Raw genomic sequence first — 20,926 nt, 5'->3', positions numbered from 1 at the left:
AAATGGTCCTTAATTTCTCTGTAGTAACAAACCACTCTGAGAACTAGAAGGAAATTATGAACTCTCTCCATAAAAGCATATATACTCATTTATAGTCAAAATTTTACATGCACTTTTTACATAGTCCCAAGGACTGTGCCTTGGGAATTTAACTCCACATGTTCTGTATAAACACTGTCATTGCATGTGGATTCTCCACAAGAACAGAAAAAATAAGATTTGTTTTCTAGGAATTCTTTACCATAAACCTTGGTAGAATATAGTTAACCTAGGCAGTAAGGAATAATGATGCATTAGCATTCACAAAATACCTGTACAGTGGGGCCTTGACTTACGAGTGTCCCAACTAACGAGTTTTTCGAGGTACGAGCCGTCTCTGGGCCGATTTTTTGCTTTGCGTTGTGAGCTAAAATTCGGGTTACGAGCTAGCTTCAGATACCCCACCGCTAGTTGGCGCAACAAACGTCACAGTGAACACCACAACATCAGCCCAGAATCACGTGTCTCACTCGTTCACTTTTTGATTTGACATACGAGTAATTTGAGTTACGAGCTCTGTCACGGAACAAATTAAACTCATAAGTTAAGGCCCCACTGTAATAATGTTTTCTACCAACTGAATTCTAACTAAGTTAAAAAGAGATAGTAACGATAATATAACAACACATACTACCTTTTGGCTCACGTTTCAAGGTGCTTCATAAAGCTGTACTATCTATTCTATGAAGATATTTGGTCATAAACATTCAAAGAAATATTCAATTTACAAAAAGAACAGAGTAGATTTCAGCCACTGTGACTAACTAAATCCTGACAGACAGAAAGAAGCCAAGGATTCGGTAGAGTGTTTACACCGTTTTGTAGCTTTCTGTCTTACCCAGAACCAAACTATCTCCAGTTAGCAATACAGACAAATTCAGTGGACTGTGGTCATGAGCACAGGAAGGTTTCTATCACTTGTGTTCATATAATCTGGGAACAGACCTGTGATGAGGGACACTCGGGTACCGCTGCTTCAGTTTCTGTCTAAGCTGGAATAAATGTGTTCAGGGAATCAGATATTTTTTAATTTAAGTACTGATCCTCCACAGATGTGTATCCCCACATCCTCTAACTATATCTATGCATCATAATATTATAGACCACACTTATACTCCTGGATCTCCTCTTCTCTCTCAGGACACCAAAGCTTAAACAACAGCAGATACCTCTCCAATATAAAGCATTCTGAATGCCTAACAACTGTGATAAAAAAGACTGACAGAATATACCAGAGCTTTTTCTCCAGATTTCTCCCTCCTGATTAGGCAAATTATAAGTTTTGTGGATGAATTTAACTCCACTATTGCTATGTCATAGTACCAGGGGTACCGGTTAATAATGAGGATTTTGTGATCAAAGAAAACATGATAATTTCAAGAGAAACATCAAAAGTGCTTTATTCAAAGTAATGCCCATCGTTAGCTACAACTCCCCCATCTTTCAGGTAATTTGTGGATACCGTCCCAATAGAACTTTTCTTGTTTTGAGGCAAACCATTCGGAGACCCAATTTCCCACGTCTTTGTATGATTTGAAGTGCTGCTCAGAAAGTGCTTGTGCCATCGATCGGAACAAGTAGTAATCTGAAGTAGCAAGGTCTGGTGAATATGGTGGGTGGGTTAATACTTCCCAGGCAAGATCTTTTAACGTGTTTTTAACTGGTTTCGAAGTGTGTGATGGTATGTTATCATGAAGCAAAATTACTTTGCCATGTCTTCTGGCCCATTCTGGTCATTTTATGATCAAAGCGTGGTTCAAATTGATTATTTGTTGTCAGCAGCGATCAGTATTTACGGTTTCACCTGGTTTTAAAAACTCATAATACACCACACCTTCCTGATCCCACCAAATGCAGAGCATTGTCTTCTTTCCGAAGTGATTTGGCCTTGCAGTCAATGTTGACGGTTGACCTGGATCAACCCATGATTTTGTGCATTTGGGATTCTCAAAATAAATCCACTTTTCATCGTCAGTCACAATTCAATACAAAAAAGACTTTCTTTCGTGCCGTTGAAGCAACATTTTACTGATGACTTTTCGGTTTTCCATTTGTCTTTTGTTCAGTTGATGTGGCACCCATTTTCCTTCCTTTAAAATCTTTCCCACTGCTTGTAAATGATCAGAAATAGTTTGCTGAGCAACGTTTAATCTTTCTGCAAGTTGTTTTTGAGTTTGACATGCATTTTCATCCAATAATGCTTGTAATTGTTGGTCTTCAAACTTTTCTGGTTGACCTGGATGTTCTCTTTCACATCAAAATCATCACTTTTAAAGTGTTTAAACCAGTATTCACAAGTATATTGAGATGGAGCATGTTCACCATAAGCTTCCCGAAGTATATGATAACTTTCAGCAGCACTTTTCTTCAAAATAAAGTAATGAATTAAATTTCCCACAAATGCTCTTTTTTGGCATGAAATTTGACATTTTTAAGTATAAAAATATCTATGATGTTAACACCTTCAACAAATTTGACATATGAAGCTTGAAGCTTGTTGTCAATACAACAATATAGCATACATATCAAATCACATATATATCAACATATGTGTAACTCCGTCTATTGAAAAAAATCCAAATTATTAACTGGTACATTTATCTTTGTACATTTTTGTTTTCAAAATGTGTTTTCCAATGCACAGTATTGATAAGAAAAGCCCTAAGGTGATCAAAGACTGGTAGTACTTCCTAGCTCCCACCTCCAGTCTTATCAATAAATCATTTGCAGCAAAATAAAAAGGGTCAGAAGTCTGAGATAAAGATAGAATTGGATTTCTCAGAATCTTTCTGCAGCAATTTTAATAATAATCAGCAGGACATTTTCCTATTTACCATCTCTTTCAAGCATATTGTGCTAAACTCAGTGGTTAATGAGGCCTCATCACAAGGATGAGATATTTGCACCTTTTTGAAGAGGTTTTACTTTTGAACTTTCATTAACAGTCAAAGAAATACACCTCACTCTTGGAAACGCGTACTCATTTGTCAGAAGTCAACGCTGACTTAATTTAGATTTTTAGATTACATGGTGATAATATAGCCCACAAAAATAAAAGTGACATAAACTGGTTTTCTTGACTTGTAATCATATTTGAAATTATTACCTTCCTTGCTTTATAATTTCTAATTTCACTAATTTGAGGATAACTTGAGGCCAGTTCTTTACTTTTCCCAAATACAGGATAAAAATGATACAATGATGCAGTCCCAGCTTCAAAGTCAGTTTAGGGGTAAAAGGTCATCAGGTTTGAAAATATTCTCAAAGAATTTGGACAAATTATGCAAGCATGCATGCAAATATACACACACATCCATCTGGAGGGAAATAAAAACAGAGAAAATGCTTGAGCTAATGGGTAAAATGTTAACATCTGAGGAATCTGGATGAAAGGTTTTGTACTATTTTTTTGTAACTTTTCTACAAGTCTAAAATTATTTCATAATAAAAAGATTTTAAAAATCTAAGTAAGTTCTGAGTTAAAAAGACATAAATGGGAAAAGAGATCAAAGAATTTATAGACATGGTACATAAGTATGCTCTCAGACACAATTAGTATTGGCCTCAATCTTGTAAATCAACAATCAATACTCAAACACTTACATTGTTTAAAGTCACTGGTCTATTGGCAAGATGCAGTAATATACATTACAAAAACCATCATCCCTAAACGATAGTAATGTTTCAACCACAGCTGTCATCAATTATTTAAGACTTACTTCCTTAAGTAGGTTCATAGGCTAAAAGGTAAGATTGGCAGAGAGAGTAGTGAGAATTCTGAAAAGAGAAGCAAAAAATAATTTTTTCCTAGTAGGAGCATGCTTTCTGAGCAGTCTAGAATCCTGTGTGTATATACATAAGGGACTATTTTCATCTGGTGGCCTATCCACCAGATAGAGCAAAATTTTAAGACCGCCTAACAGAGAAGGCTTCTTCCCCCCTAGGCTATGTATGCCAGCAAAATACAGGATCAACTTATTGAAATATTGGCCCAGCTAGACTTTCTTCCATTAACAATCAGTTGAGACACATTTTTAAAGCAACAGCTTAAATGAATGGCTGCATGTCTGTAATAATTTTGACTTAAAATGTCAACTGTATTTGAGATGCCATGTGCATTTAATCAATGTCTCCACATTGTAAAATAAATATGCTTCAGTGTGACTGCCGTGCCAGTCATAAATCATAATTCACAAAGACAAGAACATTTTATCTTCTCTATTGATAGTTGTTAATGACAATACTGATTAAAATGGTATCTGCCTGCCATATTATTGTTAAACAGCTTATTAGAATTTCTATTACATCCTATCACCCACCACTATTTCTCTTTATGCTGATGCATCACTTGTGGAATAAAACATGATAGTTAGATTTAAAGTTTAACACTAAAAATGCAAAACTGGAGAGCAGAGCTGCGCAGTAGGTTTTAACCTGTATTTCCAAAATTAAGAGCATTCCTTCTGTTAGAGATTCTATTGTTCAAAGGACTTATTTCTTTTGGGATTAATACTTGAGTTTTTTTCCAGATGAATGAGTTGGATTAAACACCACCCCACACACACACACACATACACACACACACGAGAAAAAATATCAGTTGCCATTTAAAAGTCACATTAGTCAATGAAAGCAATTTCAAGTACAAACTGTTAGCTACTCTTTCTAAAATGGATTTCTTGAAATCAAGAATTAGCTCAGCAATCCATTGCTGAATGCATACTATGGCCCAGGAAGTAAGCAACAGCAAATTGTAGTCAGATATTCCCAACACCATAGGACCACTGGGAATGGGAATTCGATAGAGACCCACTAACTAGGATGGGTGATGGCTGGAGAATTCACACAAAGGCATAGAGTCTGACTTCCTGAGGTCAGCTAGCTAGTTTAGAAGTGATCCATTCAGGCATATTTCATCAGCAAGACAGGCCATGGTAGTGAGGAGAGCAAGTGACAGATACATACTTTAAAGTCAGATAAGATACATGAGGCTCAAGAAAAAATGTCCTGTAACTAGACTTACGGGGCTGGAGATGGAGCCAGAGCCAGTGTACTGGGTGTGACCTATCAGAAATAAGTTCTACTATAACAGTGCTCTAGCCTAAGATTGATGGGGTTTAAAGTGGGGACTACATGGGACTGTGGGTTCTATGCAATTCTACCAAGCAGACCTCAGAGTAGAAACCAGCATGTTAGGGAGGTAATATTTGGTTGAGTCACGATTGCTCCGAGCTCCACAGGTTGATTGAGTTCTGTAGTTGGGGTGCCAGTTGTCAAATGTGAAGAGAATGTATACAAAGCTAACCAGGGTCAGAGGAGAGACTGCTGATAATAATTCTATCTCTGTGTTTAGTTAAAAAACTAGGACCAAGAGGAACCAGAAAATTGGGATACAATTATGAGAAGATATGAGGAGGTGGCAGTGTCAGTATAAAGGAGGTAAAGAGGCAGAGGTACTAGGGAGAACACACTATTCAAAAGACATGATTCTTGTACTCCAGGTGGTTACAAAACCCGTGGAAAATACCAAGATGATCCAGACCAGCTCTCAGGCAAGTCTAGAGTAATCAGACCTGGCCAGGGCCTTTTCCATGAAGTGTGGCCCGAGCATGTTGAGACCAGGAAGATGCTGGATGAGATGAGTGAGAAGGCTGATCAAAGGATTCTCCCTGTCAGGGGAAGGAGTTCAGTCAGCCTGAAGGAATGAGAATGACCTACCATGCCCCCACTTCTGCATTTGTTGCAACAATTCCTTGGGCACTTTGCTTGTTTTTAACAATGGAAGCATTAGCATCTGTATAAATGCCTAGATTTTTTTTTTGATTACTTTACACATGCGTGTGTGTGTGTGTGTGTGTGTGTGTGTGTGTGTGCGCGCGCGCGCGCGCGCGCGCATGCATATGAGTTTCTTCCTTCACTTCCTTCGCCTCAAGTCACAATATAGGGAAATACACTGTAATTGAAAAACAAAATTAAGGGGACAAGATAGGATAAATAGGAAAACTATTCTGATAGCAAGTGCCAATTAACTTGCCAAAGAGTCTTTACAAAAGTGTGTCAGTAATCATATGCCTCTAGACATTAAATACCCTAGTAGAATGGGAATAAGGGAGGCCTGACAGAGACCTGGAGACGGCACCGTAGTCTGGGGAAGAATGTTTGGGTCAGAGTTCTAGGAAATTGGTCAAAGCCTCCCCTTTCATTTTACAGTCCATCTTCATCATAAAAGCTTTTCCTTCACATACTCTGAAAATTCCAGGAGGCAGAAGGAAAGCAGAACAAATCTATGATATTGATTTTCTACTATACATTGACTAGAGTTCAAATTTAAAGTGAAAAAGTATAGTCCCTGGGGAGGGAGAAACCCATCAATGGGAGAAACTAATATGAAAAGCCCCAGAATTAGGGTTTTTACTGCTCACTGGTGATTTTGTCTGTAATCAGAGTCACACCGTTATTTCTGGTTGATGTGCCTCTTGCTCTCTCTTTCTTGAGTTTTAAATTATATATTATTTTTAAGGATTCTTTTGTTGGCAATTGGGGTGCTGCTTTTAGTCATTCTCTGCTGAGACATTTCTACTTTGATTTTTGGAGCTTTGTGGCTTTTTCAGATACAAAAATGCATTAGGAGACTAGATGGCAACTCAGGTGAATGCAAGCACAAAACTAAGATGACAAAAGAGCTCACTTATGCAATTTTCTTTTATACCTTCCATTCTATTATACTTTTTAAGTTTGTATCATAGACTTTTTAAGGTTGTGGTATCAAAAATGATAATTACTTTTAAAATATTTTTAAATTTTCCAAAAAAATTGTATGTCTATATAGTAGCACATAAACAAAGGATGGGAAGGGAAGGACTAATCACCCTGGGAGTACTAGGGTGATTAACTGCCTTGATTTATTTACAATTGAGGAGCTTCTCTGGGCATGGAATTTTCAGTGCTTAACTCAGGATAAGCAGGTTACCCTACTGCAGACCAAAGGACATGCTGAGTATGAATAAAGGGGTGGGAAGAAGTAGGGTAATAATAATAATAATAATAATAATAATAATAATAATAATTGCAAGAATAAACTGTTTCATGTACCCACAATTATAAACCTACTTTTGCCCCACCCCTGTATGTTTAAAAGCCAAAGTTGTCATATATGCCTCTAGTTAAATTTTTGATTTTGGCAAGTTAAATGTTAAAAGTCTGGGTGATTTCCCTCAATTCAGTGTCATTTCACTTGTGAAACAAACTTTTTAGATAACTAACCCTTATCTATTTTAATCTACAGACACATCTACACTAGAACCATTTCTAGCCGATGGCCAAATAGCTGGTGACCATAAAGACAATTTATCTACCTACTGCAAGTGTATAGAAAGTACGAACTTCCCAGGCAAAGAAAAACATCCATTCAAGAAGGCAGTTACACAGCTGAGTTTACATATCAAGACATCTTACTATTCAGTATCTTTACCAACTGTGCTACAAGTGGCTTAACCATAGTTTTATGAAGTCAGGGATGTTCTGGTGACTTAAAAGGAGCTTAGTCAATTTTATGTCACCTTATTATTAGAACATCTATGCCCCACCACGTTTTGAGGAAAGGCTACAGGTAACATGAGAACACATCTGACTTGTTTATTGTGGATATCTTCGAACTGAGCATCAGGACTGCCACTTATTAGGCAATCAATCAATATTTGTGGAGTGAATGAAAGAAGATGTCAGAAAAAAAAGTAATAAAATATAGGTTGTATTCTTATCACAACACTAGAGGCCCAGTGCATGAATTTGTGCATGGGTGGGGTCTGGCCAGCCTGGCCCCAATTGGGGTGGATCAGGGAAGGCCTGTTGGGAGGAGGAGACAGAAGGAGGTTGGCCTGATCAGGGCCTGGCTGACTAGGGGGAGGAGCTGTGGGCAATAGGCCGTGGGCCCCGCCCCCAATTGTGGGGGTAATTGGGGGCGTGGCCGACCATGGGGAGGGGCCGAGGGAGGTTGGCTGGCCGGCCCTACCCCTTGATCCACCGGTTCACTGGCCAGTTTGCTGGCCACAGTGGGCGTCATAGCATGACCGTCGTTCATGCTATGAATGACCGTCGTTCTGGTCATTATGGCGTTCTGGTTGCTGGCTTTTTATATATACAGATACTTTTCATGTAATTCGCAGTTGCTTGCCCAATAATATTGAATAAATTATTTCAGAAAAGATTGGGGATACTCTACTCAACCTAGAAAAGCAGCTTGGAAAGTTGTTGAAAATTCATTTATTTAAAACATGCCTGGAGTGGATTTTTTAGGGGTGCAGAGGGAGAGAGTACTTAGAGGGGATACATCTGAATTGCAACCACAATTATGGTCACAACCTCACCATTTAGATTTTAACTGTAAACCCTACTTTCATTGCTAATAATCTCCTATTTATGGGTCATCTTAATTAGATAGTGAGCTTAAGTGAAGGGTTCATATTGTATATTCTTTCTTGGCTCCCCCAGAGTAGCATTTAATAGATATCCAAGAAATGAACTGGCTGACACATTTTTCATATCATTTTCAATGATATTTATCCTTCCTACTTTTAAAGTACTTTAGGGAGGTCAATTCCACAACCTGTTCACAAACCTCATTCCAGTGCTTAACAACTATCTCTTTTTTTATATATAACCTCATTTTTTCCCCCTGATCATGATTTTGGACCATTTTCTCTAGCACTGTCCTCAGTGGAGATGGATAACAGCTGGTTACTACTACCAGTTAACTCATCCTTCAACCTTTTCTTCAAGCAGAAATTAAAAAAATAATAATAATGAACTCCCAATGCAGTTAACCCTCTTTCTTGTTTTTGAATCACTTCCACTGTTTTCATTATTTTTAATACTGTTTTCTCGAATGACTAAAGGGCACAACACTTTAATATCCAAATAAGTCTATTCCAATTAGCACACCGTATAAGCCAGTTAGTCAATCAGCAAAAGCTTATTAAGGGCCCACACTGTAAAAAGCATTGTGAGGAGGTCCCTTTGCTTAAAGGAATTTACAGCCTCACTAAGGATATGAGACAGACATGTAAAACCCTCACTAAAACCCAAGCCGGCCCTATGGGAAGCACTAAATGAGAAGACAAAGGCTGTAAGAGTTTTGATGAGAAAGACAGTAATGGGGGTCAAAGGATTCCTAAAGGAGATGGGGCTGAGGGTGGGTTTCAGAAGCCTAACAGGACTGCAAAGAGAGAGAGGGGAGGGAGGGGAAGAGAGAAGAGGAGGGAGCAGAGAGGAGGGAGGTCATCTTGGCGTTTTTGTGCATGGGTGGGTGCCATCTTAGGGCTTCACAAAGCGTGTTTTGGGAAATAGTAATCTGGTTAGACTGGTTGCGTATGCAGAAATGAACAGTAAAAAACAGTGATAGAAAAGTGAATTGGTGTAAAAATATAGAGGGCATTAAATACCTAACTAAATAGTTTGAACTTTATGAGTTAATATTTCCCAAATAGCGGTTCCTGGGACTGGCTGCATCAGAATTCTCCGAGATTCCCAGACCCCACCCTAAATCTAATGAAGTAGAATCTCAGACGATAAGGTTCAATGATCTTTAATTTTAACAAGCTCCGTAGATGTCCCTAAAGTACAGTTGGGATTTTGAGAACTACAAGGTAATTGGGAATCATCTTAGCTCCTGGAGCAGAATACTATGCTATGTGCCAGGCATTTTCTATAGATATAATCTCATTTACACTCTAAGCAACATTATTAGGTAGATGCTATTATTATTCTAATTTGACAGAAGAGGAAACTGGAACACAGAATAGTTAAGCAGTTGCTAAAGATTGCGGGGCCAGCATACATCAGTGGTTGAGCACCTATCTATGAACCAGGAGGTCACATTTCAATTCCCAGTCAGGGTACATGCCAGGGTTGCCAGCTCTATCCCCAGTGGGGGTATGCAGGAGGCAGCCAATCAATGATTTTATCTCATCACTGATGTTTCTATCTCTCTCTCCCTCTCCCTTTCTCTCAGAAATCAATAAGAAAATATATATTAAAAAAAAAGAAAAAAAAGAACCAACAGCTAGAAAGAAATGGGGCTGGGATTTGAACCTAAGGAGAATGACTCCAGAGGACTTCCTCTTTACCACTGTACTATATTGCATTTTAGTGCAGAAGGTGCACATTAAAGGTCTGATAACAATGAATGAATGATTGGCAGCTCTGCTTAGGATGAGCTGGAATGATGAAAGGGAAAAGGAGAAAAATCAGTTAGGAGTCTATTGAAACAATCTAATTATAAATAACAAAGCCTATGATTAGAGTGTGGCAGTGGAAATGGAAAAAAGGCCCAGATGTAAGAGATAGCATTTTGTGAGTATCAACAGGATTACCGGGTGAGGGAATGTGGGAATGGGAAAAAGGAGGCTCCCAGATGTCATGGGATTCCTGGCAGGGCCTCAAACAGAATTAGGAAAGTCAGGATGAGCTGGTGACTTAGATGGGTGAATGATGAATTGGATTTTAGACATGTTGAAGCTAAGGGCGAGGCAGGGCCAACATACAGAAATGATCAGGAGCTAGCTGGAGAAGCAAAGTTGGATTGTCTCCAAAATCCTGGTGGATATTATTTAGCATGGTTGAGATAATAGTCCTGGATGTGCAATCCAATAATATTTGTATATCTCTGATCCATTTTTCAATTGGTGTATCTCTTATATCTGTCCATAATTGTTCTGGGAAGTCTCTTTCGTATTCTACAGAGGAAAATCGTTACAGTTATTATGCCAAAGATTCAAGTCTTTTCCCTTAGCTATGAACCATCTCATGTTATTAAATTGCTCTTTTATATGTTGACTTAGGACAAGAAAAGCCAGTGAATGGCAAAAATAAAGAAGTATGGGTTCTACAGGGTGTGAGAAGTATACACAGAATTATGCCTGGTGCCAATGCATTACTAGATGATAATACAATAGCAGCAATGATCCAGGTGGGTCTTGGTATTATATCAGTTCAGTGTCTGGCTCAAGACAGGCTGTTCACTTCTCAATGTCTCATTCGTTATTATCTGCAAAGTAAAACTACTACCTGCCCCATCCATCTCCCCTGCAACTTGAAGATGGATGTTAGTAAATTACATGGACATTCTCAGAGAAAAGGTGCTACATAAAGAACTAATTCCATTTTTCCCCTCAAGCAAATTATTAAATCTATACATGTCATTATCTAATAGTATTATGTAAACATCTTACAAGGACATGACATTGTGCTGGATATGGTAAAAAGCAAATTAGGCAAATACAGTCCCAACTTGGAACTTATGAGTATTCATATATGTGAATAAAACTGTTATTAATGTGTTTTATTAGTTACTTAAGATCAGTATGCAAATAGGTCCATTAGGAGGAAATCTTTTGCATTTTATTAATCCAGCATCTTAAATGATTATATTTTACCTCAAATGCTAATAGAGTTTATTTATTAATCTGTATCTTCCACTTTAGCACCTGTGAAAGTTCTTTTTAGCATAACAATTTTTCTAAAAGTTAAGCCAGTGTTTTTCCACTGGACTTTTATTCTGATCTGTTAACAAATCTACATCTCATTATCCAAGAAAAGTAATGAGATAAAGGGGTCTATTCTTCTCCAGTGCTCTTTCATAATCCATATCAGTGTTAATGGGAGCTGTGCACACTTATGAAAAGGAGAAGAGAACCTTAATTAAACAAATAAGCCTTTCAGCTGATAGTCTATGTGATCATGTTCACTGTGATATGTATGAGAAAGCCATGTTGCTTTGGACAGCCATAAACAGAGCTCCAAAGCAATCAAGATTATATACACAGGGAGGGAAGCTGATGGAGAGCAATCTGATTTTAAAATGATTTTGAAAACAAGCTACCTATCCATTTTTACACTAATTAACTCCATCTATGCCCCTCGCCCCTCCAACACATTAAAAAACAGAATGGTAAACAAACATTTGCAGACATGTTTGACAGCTGAAAAAAAAAGTAAGTTCTAACTGTCAGTTATAAAGATAGTCATGGGGATGCAAAGCACAGCACAGAGAATACAGTCAATAATGCCATATAATAAAAGGCTAATATGCAAATCGACCGAGCAGCAGAACGACTGCCACTATGACTCGCACTGACCAGCAGGGTGCAGACACTCAATGCGGGAGCTACCCCCTGGTGGTCAGTGTGCTCCCACAGGGAAAGTGCCACTCAACCAGAAGCTGCTGCTCAGCCAGGAGCTGCGAGCCGAGCAGTAAGGAGCAGTGAGCAGGCAGGTGGTAAGGAGTGAGGGGTCCAGACTGTGAGAGGGTACAGGCCGGGCTGAGGGACCCCCCCATGCCAGGCATAAATTTCGTGCACTAGGCCTCTAGTATTATAACTATGTATGGTGTCCGATGGGTGCTAGACCTATTGGGTGAGCACTTTGTAGGTATCACTCACTATCTCGTACATCTGAAACTAGTATAATATTGTATGTCAACTATAATTAAAACAATTTTTTAAAGTCAGACACATAAATTTATCACGACATATATCTAATGGTCCCAAGATATATGCCCAAACTTATAAAAGAATGTTCATAGCAGCATTACTCATAATAGTAAACAACTGGAAATATGTCTAAATGTCCATCAGTGGATAAACAAAATGTGGAATATGCATACAATGGGATATTATTCAGCAATTAAAAAGCAATAAATTACTAAAATACACTACAAAATAGCTGAACTTTGAAAGCACTATGCTAGGTGAAATAATTCAGTCATAAAAGACCACACATTACATAATTTCTTTTATATGAAATGTCCAGAATAGGCAAATCCACAGAGACAGCCTGCAGATTGGTGGTTGCCTGGGGCAGGGCCATGGGTGTGGAGGGTAATGGAAATAAGGAATGTACGCTAATGGGTACAATGTTTCTCTTGGGGGTTATAAAAATGTTCTAAATTAATTGTGGTGATGGTTGTCCAACTCTGTGACTCTATTAGAACCCATTGAATTGTACACTACAAATCAGTGAATTGGGGTGGTATGTAAATTATATACCAATAAAATTGTTATTTTAAAAAGTAGATATGAGCCCTGGCTGGTGTGTTCGGTGGTTAGAGGATTGGACCATACACAAGGGTCTCAGAGTCAATTCCTGGTCAAGGGCACGTACCTGGGTTGCAGGTTTGATCCCCAGCCCCAGTCAGGGCAGGAGGCAACCAATCAATGTCTCTCTCACATGGATGTTTCTCTCTATCTCCCCTCTCCCCATCCCTTCCTTCTATTCTCTCTGAAAATCAATAGGAAAAACATCCTTGGGTGAGGATTAACAAAAGCAAACCAAACCAAACAGAAGCTAGCTGTTTTCTATTGAGAGACCATGAAAGAGATTTGCAAAATCTAAAAGAAAAGTGAGTGAGGTCAGACACCACACAAACTCTGGGTGGTGGGCACTGCCACAGCTCATTTGTCTGTGTACTCAGCCCATCTGAGGAGCAGCCCATCTGTTTCGGGGGCTTCTTTTAGTTAGGAAATAAATGCCAACCAAACAAGCCTGCATTTGTTTGATGCCAATGTAATCTATACTTTCTAGTTCCCATCCTTGCATCCGTGTCCATGGTTTTATATCCCTTGTCCTCTTCCCACAGGCACTCACAGTCACTGCTTCATGCTCTCCTGTTCACAATGTATTTCTATTAGGGTGCTAATTGTCCTCTCTGGTGCTTAGTTGCAAATGAACAAAAGCTAGGATGTAGAATACATAAATATATAAACGTTATCAGCTATCACACCACTGGGTTTAATGGAAGTCGATATCGGTATATTACACTCTCTACTTTGCAATTCTATTATGGGCTCAACACCGCTGCTCATAAAATGTAGCATTCTAAGCCTGGGCCTGTGATAATAATAACGAAAAAAAAGAGGGGGGGTCACAGCTCTTCCCAACTCGAAAGAAAAATTAAAATTGCTAGGGCACTTAGCTCAAAGGAAAATTGGTAAATTAACAAAATGAAGAAACAAAATATGGATGGCTCCTAATGTAAAAGAGAAAGTAAATAATTTAAGATAAACTGTGAGGTGGGAAAATTCAGTTACCAAAGAGACAAAAAATGAACCCAACAAAATTCTGACTTTGTTTTAGTGTCTATTTCTTTTCCTCTGCAATCACAGAAAGCAGGGAGGATGGCTGGCTGCACTCATAGTAGCCTTCGACATGCAAATTATTATTTTTTTGCCAAACTCATATATTTCTCTCAGGCTCAATATATGCAGCCATTTTACCCTGATTTGCAAGGATCTCTGTATTCAATGTATTTCTATATCCAGCCTGAACCTGAATTAAGAGCTTTGCCCTACTTTGGCTTTCATTTTTCATCTGAAATTTCATGTTTCAAACTGGCCTCTACTTCATGAAGCAAAGTACCTCAACTCTAGCCTGTTGATGGCCTTTTGCCTTTGGGGAAATGACTGTTAAAATTTCATGGCCTGGCTACATTAGCTGGGTTACCCTTCATACCCATAAAGTTGAAGGGATACCCAGACATTTTACAACCACTATCTAGAAAGAGGTAATGACAGGCACGGCCACATTACATTTATTGTACACGAGACCTGTAACTGCCATCATGGGATGAAGGTAAAGAGGAGAGATGTATGACAGATGTCATACTCCCTGGAGTATTCAGTCTCTATCTAATCTAATTTAAAAACCAAGTCAAAATGTATCTTTATGGGTAATGTATTATCAGACAACTTCCAAGGCAGCCCCATGAAATAACTATGAGCCATGCATTAAGAACCTTAAGTTCAAAACCCAGTTATACATTCTAATCTGAAATACATAAAGAAACAAAAAAAGAAAAAAACCCCACCTGTTTCTCTATCTGAGTTCATTTTCTATCTCTACTCAGCACCACCAAGTGATTAGATAACCTCTGAAAATAGTTCCCAGTTACAGTGAGAAAGGGGTAGGCAAAGCTTATAAAGTATAAATGATTGAATGATTTTACCTGTCATTACTTATTATAGTTTGCTATGCAAAATTATCCAGGCTAAAGAAAAAACAGCATGCTCATCTGAAATACAAAATAGTGATTAGAGGGGGGGAAATTGAAATGGAAATTGAATGGGCGTCAAGTCAAAGGCAATAACTGATGTTCGGCTGTCTGGGGTGGGGCCCTGGGGAAAGAGACAGGAAGTAAAGCCTCGCAAGTCAGGCTGACAGCTTGCTTTACATAAGTTGTTGAACTTAAACATCACAGTAACTCTGAGAGAATGTGTTGTTATCCCCAATTCACTGATGAGTAGACTGAGATTCAAAGGGATTAATGAAAGTCTGGAGATTGAAGTACTCAGAGCTCATAAGGGACAGATATTTAACTAGGTTAGGTATGAATTTGGCGGTGGTGATGTCTGTGTTGTTGTTTGTGGTGGTGGAGGAGGAGGAAGAGGAGGGTGAGAGTGAGTGTGTGTATGTGTAGGAGTGCTCTTTTCAAAAACTCACAGTATAGTGCTATTATATAGATTTGCCCTAATTTCAATAAGATATATAGTATATTTTAGTATAAATCAAATGAACATAGATGCTTTAGATTTGCAAAGCTTAGAAATAAAAAGCTGATGCCTCTAGATTTTTAAAAATACCTATGTCATTAGGGCTCATGATTTAGGATTTGCTGTGTAGATCCTGAACCTTAAGGCATACATACATTGGCTCAGTTAAGAAGTTTCAATAAAGAATATTCAACTGATGGGCTAGGAGGAATAGAGTTGATGCAAATAGCCGCAAACCAAGTTCACTATTTAGATTAAAGACCACATTTCTTCAGAACCTTTACTTCAGGTATAAAAGGGCTTTGTATACTGAAACAGACACAATTTTTACACTTAGCTTTTTGTAATGGCTTCATGTGAAGCTGGTTTAAAAATAACCACCCCATACTAATATGCAGCAGACAATTTTTTTTAAAAAAGCAAGCATACAGTGATTTGGCATCAGTACCACAGTGTGCAAAGTTCTGATAACATATCTGCTAAAAATTCAGCGTGGCCTGGGCAGATGCACTCGGTTACCTGCTAAGACAGTTACAAAGGGTGAGATGACGCTGTCCCTTCTGACTTCTTACCCTCTTCATAGCACCTACTACAATCTGAAATCATCTCAACTATTTTGAGTTAATTGCTGACTCTCTCCCCATCACTGGAATGTAAGATCTGCAAGAGCAGTGGCACAGAATCAAATGACTGCTAATCCCCTTGAGCGGACAAGGGCCTGCTTTCTCCCAGAGGTCTCCTAGGCAAATGGCTCACCACTTCCTGGGAAATGCATTGTTGTAAGTAGTTCTCATGGTTACGCAATATTTTTCTTATTTTTGTTTTAAACTCAAGAAACTCAAAAGTTTGATTTCTCCTTCCTTCACTATGACAAAAAATATACCATAAAAGTAGGGATTTCATTGCTTTTGCCTAGTGTCTAGAACACTGCCTGATGCAAAGCAGGCCTTTACTAGAGTTGAACAGTTGAAGAATAATTATTAATGTGCTTGGCAATGAGTAGGCATTCAATATATGTTGTTAATCAAACAAATAAGGACAAACAAAATTTAAACGCAGAGATGAAGTCTCTATTGACACATTTTACACTTTGTTCTTGGTTAATCCATTAAAATGGAGTTCACTAGGCACAATTCTTTTGAGAACAAAATCACACAAAAATATACAGAAAAAGGTACTTGATCAACAACATCAAGGTTTTCCATTCAGGATCCCAAACCAGTTGACAATTCAAAGGCTTTTGAAGTGAGTGGCCTATAATTTAAAGAAGATAATACAGCAGCTATGGTACAAAAGAATGGATTTTAAACACACATCTATGGCAGAATTCAGTTTAAAGAATATAAAGATTGACAGGGTTATTAAATAATTGAGAAATCAGACACTGATTCCTGGGTTTTTCATTCTAGACAGGCAAGATTTTGTTAGTCAAAGGATATTTCTCTTCAGTGCTTAGGAAGTATCTGCTACACCCCAGGAAGGTGGCTTAAGGCTGATAGCAATGGGCATGTCTATTGAGAGGTTTGAGCTTCATTCACTCTTTGGCTACAAAGAGCCACAGGCCACAGGGTAGTGCCATAAAGAGTATAATGCCTAAAGGAAACCAAACACATAATGGAGGAATCGAAGCTGTTTGAACCCCTAAGGTTCTCTTTCAACAGCAGGCAAACAGGATACAGGGAAACTAGCAACGTGGGTGGGTTCCAGCCCTGCCTATTTTTCCTTGATAATTTATGGCCTGTGTAAGCAAGTCATGGCTGAATCTGCATGGTCATTCTGAAATCATCACAGAATAAGCATCCTGGGCCCAGACAACACATGCGAAGATATGAATTAATGAGATCCGCCATAATTTTTCAAAAGGATCAGGAGTAGGTTAAATTAATTAATCAGCTGCACTGTACCACTTCCTACATATCACCAACAGGAGTGGATCAGCCAATATCAGGAAAGCACACAACACAACTTTTTTTACAAGCATAGCCACGGCCAACATATTTGCACTTCCACGATGCAAGGCGTGGTGAGCAGAAGGAAGCAGAATTTCAGTCCTCACTCAGGCCCTTGGCCAGGAGCCACCGTACATGGTGCAAGTATACAACCTACATTAAAGCCCTAGGTTCGGGAAAGTGTCTGTGAAAAAAGCTAATGGAAAAAATAATACATATTTAAACCACACATCTAACTCCTAGAGAACCTTAAAGCAATCAATCTTTTTTAAATAAGAAAGAAACTAAGTCAATAGCATCTGAGCAACAGATGAGAATTAAGGCAAAATCTCTTGGCTAATGGTAACAGCTTTTGTGTTCTTTGTTGTTGGAAATGTGCATGTAGCAGGAGCTCCAATATGCTCACAAACTCAGATGCAAAAGGCTATGGAAAACAGTTGCTATTTTTACACCAGAGGTAAAATCAAACACCGCCTTTCAGATCTTAATTTTTGCTCAAATAGTAGAAAGGAACAAACCCTGAGTTGCTAGATGTCTGAAGGATCTAGGAGGCCCTGTGATTTCTGACAGAGGAAAATATAGCACATATTGAACAACAAGAAAAGCCGGCTGTGTTATGGGCAATGGAGTATGAACCTGCCGAATCCAATCATCTGAAGTAAAACATCAAGTTAAGGCTTAATATAGTAATATTCTAGAAAATGGGACGCTCTGAGAGTTTTTTATATTTATAGACGACTCTAGCTAAGCCTTTATAGAATTTTTTTCCTTATCAATTACTATGACATTAAAGAAATAGTAATAATTATGATGATAATTATATTAGTTTTCTATTGATGCTGTAAAAAAGTATGACAAACTTAGTGGCTTAAACAACAAAAACAGGCTGAAATTAAGGGGTTGGCAGGTCTGTGTTCCGTTCTAGAGGTTCTTCAGAGAGAATCCATTTCCTTGATATTTGGGAGATTTGTCTACTGGTATTAGTATTATTTGTGTCCCCTAAATGTCATGTGTAGGACTTTATGAGTATGTGAAACACAGAGTTTATTATTGTTATTATTTAATTATTGCATTATTTTCCATATGAACAACTATTATATATAAATGATTGAACAGAGAGGATATTTAAGAGAGATATATATATATATGTGTGTGTATATATATATATATATATATATATATATACACAAAATTCAAATGAAATTTTCTGTATCTGTGAGAAATTTCAGTTCAAGATCCAGACACTGAGAATATCTGATGACAAATATCACTCAGCATCTTTAAGAGAGAGCTCTCCTAAGGGTTTACTATGAAGGCCAAAGTGATTCATCACCTATCCCCTCCTATCACTCACCTTCAGACCATGGGACAGAGGGTAGAGACTGAGAGAAAGAGAGGTTTTCTGTGAATAAGGAAAGTAATGAACAGGGGCGTTTCCATCTCTCACACCAACAAAATTAATGGGGAGGTTGCAGAAATCCCCTCTGAGAATGTGAAGGCAACTGCATGAAAGGAGACTGTCATCCCACTTCCTACATATGTGCTTGGTGACTTACAAACATTTGCTGATCTTCCCCAGCATGAGAGCATTCCAGGGAGAGTTTGGCAGGTGGCCTTCGAGTTGGGGAGGCAGAGCCATGCCTGAGCCTGCCCTGGAGAATTTTGAGGGTGCCAGGCTGGATGGGCATCCTGGAGCAGGGTGAGGAGGAAAGGGACCGCTGAACAGACTGTACTTCTGGCATTTGGAGGCACAAGAGATCACCTGTCCAGTGAGCCGCGTGGATGGTGTAGAGGAAGTTAGGCTACGGCCATCTCGGACTGTGGTGGACAAGCTGGGGTGAGGAGGAGGCCCCAGGGCTGTGTGGTCTGAGGTCAGAGGGCCTCAGGAAGTCAGTGAGAAAATGAAACTTCTATGTCACTATTGATGCAGTAGGGAGCCCCCTGAAAAATGCACAAAAGTGGCCCACAAAAGGGCACACAACAGCCCGGTTATACCAGGTACAACCAGTTAAGTAAACCCCTTATCCTTGTTGTAATAATGCCTTTCCCTCCCCCTCCCCCAGAACCCCTTCCTCCTCTCCCCACCTCGAGCTGCAGGCTGAGAAGCAGGTGTGGTCCTGACACCAACACAAATGCAGGGGTTTTCGGACTGGAACTGCGACCATGCCTAGTCAACGGAGCAATTGCACATGAGACCTGGTCTCACACGTGTCAGGAGAGCAGGTATGCCAGCCTCTGAAAGTGGGGAAACTCAGGCTCAGGGCAGTAAGTGGTATGTGTGAAGCCCAGCAGCTACTGCATGAGTTCAGACCAGTGTCATCTGACTCCAGACCCAGTGACACCTCCACTGGATCCCAGAGGTGACAGCCCATGTATGTGCCCACAGGCCTGGCCGTACACACCTAGTCTCATGGGGGTAGGGGGTGTGTGTGGTTCATCTGGTCAATCTTCTTTATTCGAAGAGATTGTCCTAAAGGTCACAGTTAAGACTCACATTTAATTTATCCGCATAGCACTTTGGGACCAAGGGCTGCGGGAATTGCCCACGTCTTTGACAACAGATATAGAATAGCTTCCTGTCATCACCATGAGTTTCTGAGCCACCCAAGAAGTCTTCTGCGTCCGCAGAAAAGGAGCAAGCACGTTCTCAGTTTCAAGTTGTATGCATGCCACTGAATGCACACAAATGGGTGATTCCACCACGGGATAGGAACGAACAAATGAAAACCAAAACCAAGTTAGCCTTCAAAGCAAGGCCCTACCTCAGCATGGCACCAAGCCCCTTCCTCTTTATCTTCCTTTCTGGATCTTCACTCTCCTCCTTCTGCTTCTTCTCCTTGCCTTTCGCTTTGCCCTTCTCCTTCTTCTTCTCCTTCTCTTTCGTCTTTTTGGCTTTCCTGGCTTTATTCTCCAGGTCCTCCGGCTCAGAGTTCCCCGGAGGGGCCGAGTCACAGTTCAGGGCTCCGTGGCCGGAGTGGGAGCTCCTATCAGACAACCCGTCTGTGCAGAGAAAAAAATATCAACACACATGGTCAGGGGCACTCCGTGTTAGCGTCCCAAGAAAAGTTAAAATGCAGAACCCAGAAGAATGAATAAAAGCCCCCTGCAGGCCTACCCTTCCATGGGGCCACTGGTACCCTTTGAAGAGACAACCACCTATATCTGGTTTGGTGCAGGAGAGGGAGATGAGCAGGAAAGGCTTGATGCGCGGGAAAGCAGCCTCTCTCTGAGGGCCAGCTCGTTCACCTTGATGGGCTCAGAAAGCGCACATGCTGGGCAACAAGCAGGGGGAGTTATTCCCAGGAGAGGCTTTGGAGCACAAGATAACCCGACTGCTTCCACCCCATTAATGCAGACGATCGGGGGTTCATGCTGCTTCTAATGGCTCCAATAAGA

The 20,926-nt window shown here is 39.5% G+C and overlaps 1 protein-coding gene across 3 annotated transcripts in view; it reads right to left on the bottom strand.

The window, feature by feature from the left end:
- The window catches only part of PARD3B (par-3 family cell polarity regulator beta), a 917,882-nt gene that overhangs the window by 258,890 nt on the left and 638,066 nt on the right, over nucleotides 1-20,926 (bottom strand). For all 3 annotated transcript variants that reach the window (XM_059702879.1, XM_059702877.1, XM_059702878.1), the window contains exon 18: nucleotides 20,293-20,530. In XM_059702879.1, coding sequence (XP_059558862.1) covers nucleotides 20,293-20,530 — 238 coding nt within the window. The remainder of the gene's footprint in view (nucleotides 1-20,292; nucleotides 20,531-20,926) is intronic.

The sequence above is a fragment of the Myotis daubentonii genome, chromosome 7 (genome assembly GCF_963259705.1).
Source record: "Myotis daubentonii chromosome 7, mMyoDau2.1, whole genome shotgun sequence".
In the NCBI taxonomy this organism is placed as follows: Eukaryota; Metazoa; Chordata; class Mammalia; order Chiroptera; family Vespertilionidae; genus Myotis; species Myotis daubentonii.
This window is presented reverse-complemented; position numbering and strand designations above follow the sequence as displayed.